We start from the raw sequence: 3,527 nt of genomic DNA on the forward strand, positions 1-3,527 counted from the left end.
GCAATAATTCAAAGTTACCGATCTATATAATATATTTGATGATTTGATGGACCACGGTCCTGGAGATTGGACCACGGTCCTGGAGTTCAGACCACGGTCCTGGTGATTGGACCACTGTCCTGGTGATTGGACCACCGTCCTGGAGATTGGACCACGGTCCTGGTGATTGGACCACGGTCCTGGAGATTGGACCACGGTCCTGGTGAATGGACCACGGTCCTGGAGATTGGACCACGGTCCTGGAGATTGGACCACGGTCATGGAGATTGGACCACGGTCCCGCAGATTGGACCAGGGTCCCGCAGATTGGACCAAGGTCCTGGAGATTGGACCACGGTCTTGGAGATTGGACCACGGTCTTGGAGATTGGACCAGGGTCCTGGAGATTGGACCAGGGTCCTGGAGATTGGACCAGGGTCCCGCAGATTGGACCAGGGTCCCGCAGATTGGACCAGGGTCCCGCAGATTGGACCAGGGTCCCGCAGATTGGACCATGTGTGACTGTGATATCCAGTTGGAATATTGTCTCTCTGTGGTCACCGATGGAAGGTTTATTTGTTTAACCCGCTTTAATACATACAGCTGTATGACATCAGCAGGTCAGACTTAACCTAATCCCTAACCGATCCATAGCAATAAACATGGATCAAAGTTCCTTACCTCAAACTAACCCGTCTGAAACTGAGCCGCTTGTTTTCACGATACACAATCATATCTGCATTAAAGCGGAATCCATGTCTCTCTCACCATCAGAGGAAACTTTGATTTCCTGACTTATTAAACAGGAAACCTTTGAAGTTTATGAAGCTTCTGTCACTAAATTTTTCAACATAATGAAAATGAAGCCATACCAAAGCAAACAGGAGCGGCATCATGTTCAGCTCACTGATGTAGGTCTATGTCTCAGTCACTCCACTTGCTCTGCTTAAACCACATCCATGACAGTCCAGACTTCTTCTATGTGTAGCTCAATGGAATGAGCTGCTGAACCAGAACCAGACCATCTCTCTCATAGCTGCATCACGCTGAACCACACTTTCCAAAGAAAAGTTCAAAACAGTCCCCTGTTTCCAAGTTTGCAGACGTTTCGTTTTCCATCATGGAGGCTAAAATATTAGGAAGCTATTTAGCAACGTTGTATGTTTATGATTGGTGTTCCTTCCCTGTGAATTTTTGGGATCCATATTAGCATGAAATGTCCTGCCTGGATATAATCTAAAATAAATGGAACAGTTGATGTCCTTTTCTTTTTTGACTTGTTTGAGGTAGTCCGTGACTTTCTTCTTGTAGGCGCTATCAACGCGGCACCCACCCCGGGCAGGGGAGCAGAGCCCCCCCTTTTCATCCAAGCAAGTAATTCCCCCTGAACCCCCCTTTCAGAGACATAGACAGATATGGGGTAATGCAGGCAAACAAAAAACCAAAACGAATCCCCATTCCTAAGGGGCGGAGCCGTTCGTCTGTTTCAGTTTACATGTTCTGTAGCCATAACAAGGCTTTGTTTTTGATCCACTCTATAAAGCCTTGAACGCTATTTCTGACATTTTGAATTGATGAAAAACAAAGTTTTTTGTTTTTGAACTTTTCTGGAATGACTATGACCCTGATGACTGAGTGACTGTGTTGAACCACACCTGTTCATTTCTAGATGCTGCAATCTGTCGGTTCTTCATTAAAAAAACTAAAATAATTATGTGCAAAAAATAATTCATATTCTTTGGGTCAAACTCCCATCTGTGAATGATAATAAAAAGATCAAGCAGTGGTCCTGACCAAACTCTGATATTAATATTTGTGTTTTTTCCAGCTCTGAATGTCAGAGACGTCCGATCTGCCGACATTCTGAGATATTATGGAGCAGCAGGAGAAAAGCTCACCTATCACTGCTCTTTCACCATACCTGGAGCAGTGAAGATCTTCTGCAGGGAAACCTGTGAAGGATCAAACCTCCTAGTTAAAACAAGTTCTGACTCAGCTCAGGAAGGACGATACAGAACCCAGTATCTTAAAGAAGCTTCAAAAACATACTCAGTGCTGTCCGTTAGCATTACGGAGCTGACCTGGTCCGACTCAGGGCGCTACAGGTGTGGTCTGGATGACTCTTCGTCATCAGTTTCATACCTGGACTTCAGACTGGTCATCGTAGACGGTGAGCCTCTTCTTCTCTTAGGAACTAAAGGAACGTTTCAGGAGATTTCTGGAAAGTCCAGGTTTTAGTTCCCCTGTTAAAAATCCTGGCAGGTTAGTTCATCGTCAGGAAGACTTTAGAGCCTTTGGTTTTTAGACTCCATGTTTCACTTAGAGGAGCAGATCTAAAAAGTAAGAAATGATGAAAAGTGAGGAAGAATTTTCTGCTGTTTTAGTCTCTGTCCAGTTCAGCTGGGCTGCCTCCAGTTGAAACTGGTATTAATCCAGAGCGCCAAACGGCTGCTGGACTTCCAGGCTTCGTCCAACCGTCCGCCCTAAACCCCTCCGTCACTATAGAGAGCGGGGACCATAGTGAACTTTATAGTGAACTCAGTTAACTGACCGTTCAGACAGATGATCACTACTTTTTACTCCCCATTAGTCACGTTACCTCGCCAACACGCCGTGGCGTGCAGCCGCCATTTTGTTCAGTCTCTCTAACATAACAAATCCCCTGATGCTCTTGCAAAGCATTGTGGGATATATTTGCTTATCTAGTGACCATGGATGATCACTTCTTTTCAAGGTGGATTGTGGGAATCTTGGAGTCCACTACTTTTTCATCCACTAGATGTTGGGACACTCATTTAAAATGGCGTCACCACTATGTCATGATTAGGGCGGACATTCGGACACAGCCCTGTCTTTCTTTTTGATGACCTTTGACCTTCATCTAAACCTGTTTGGAAGCAGCTGTGAGCGCAGCTAACCCATCCCTGACAGCTTCTGTCTCTACCATACGCTAATTCTTTGGTTTACCTATAGTAAAGATAAGACTAACCCGCATTGTCGAAGGGACTGGTGGTGCCAGAGTACAGTGCTGTTGGGGTGCAGCGCGCCCCAGGGCAGCTGTGGCTACGATGTAGCTCACCACCATCAGTGTGTGACTGAATGAAGTGTAAAGCGCTTTGTTAAACTGTAAATAGAGCTGTAAAGTACAGGATATTTAGCTTTTGGAGGAACCGGGGTTAGCAAAGCTAGTTGGTTAGCTGATGCCGCCGCTGCTTCCAACCTGGAGCAGAACTGAGGAAGCTTCTGGATCAGCAGCACAGAAACGGAAAATCTCCACATAGGAACGGATTATTGTGATCTGCTGTCTCATTCCAAGATGTTTTCTCTATAGCCCTCCTGGATGGGAACGCTGATCACCACCTCTATAAGGAACCTGGCAGCTCGCTCACAGTCGCCTGTTCCTTTAAAGGCTCTGCAAACAAATGGCAGCTCATCAGACGAGGAGCTGAAGGAGAAGACGTTCTGGTTCAGGCAGGTGGAGCTGAAACAGGCAGATATAAGGTAGAATATGAAGCAAGGAAAAAGTCCAGCGTTCTTCTGGTGACCAT

At 45.9% G+C, this 3,527-nt stretch overlaps 1 protein-coding gene across 1 annotated transcript in view; it reads left to right on the forward strand.

Annotated features, from left to right (window-relative positions):
* Positions 1 to 259: 259 nt before the first annotated feature.
* Positions 260 to 3,527, forward strand: part of LOC119798401 — a 10,834-nt gene continuing 7,566 nt past the window's right edge. The window contains exons 1-3 of the mRNA XM_038307861.1: positions 260 to 503; positions 1,808 to 2,149; positions 3,311 to 3,527. The exon at positions 3,311 to 3,527 is cut by the window's right edge and continues 101 nt beyond it. Of these exons, the coding sequence (XP_038163789.1) occupies positions 260 to 503; positions 1,808 to 2,149; positions 3,311 to 3,527 (803 nt within the window). The remainder of the gene's footprint in view (positions 504 to 1,807; positions 2,150 to 3,310) is intronic.

This window comes from Cyprinodon tularosa, unplaced genomic scaffold (genome assembly GCF_016077235.1).
Source record: "Cyprinodon tularosa strain WSP-4 unplaced genomic scaffold, ASM1607723v1 ctg1168, whole genome shotgun sequence".
Taxonomy (NCBI): Eukaryota; Metazoa; Chordata; class Actinopteri; order Cyprinodontiformes; family Cyprinodontidae; genus Cyprinodon; species Cyprinodon tularosa.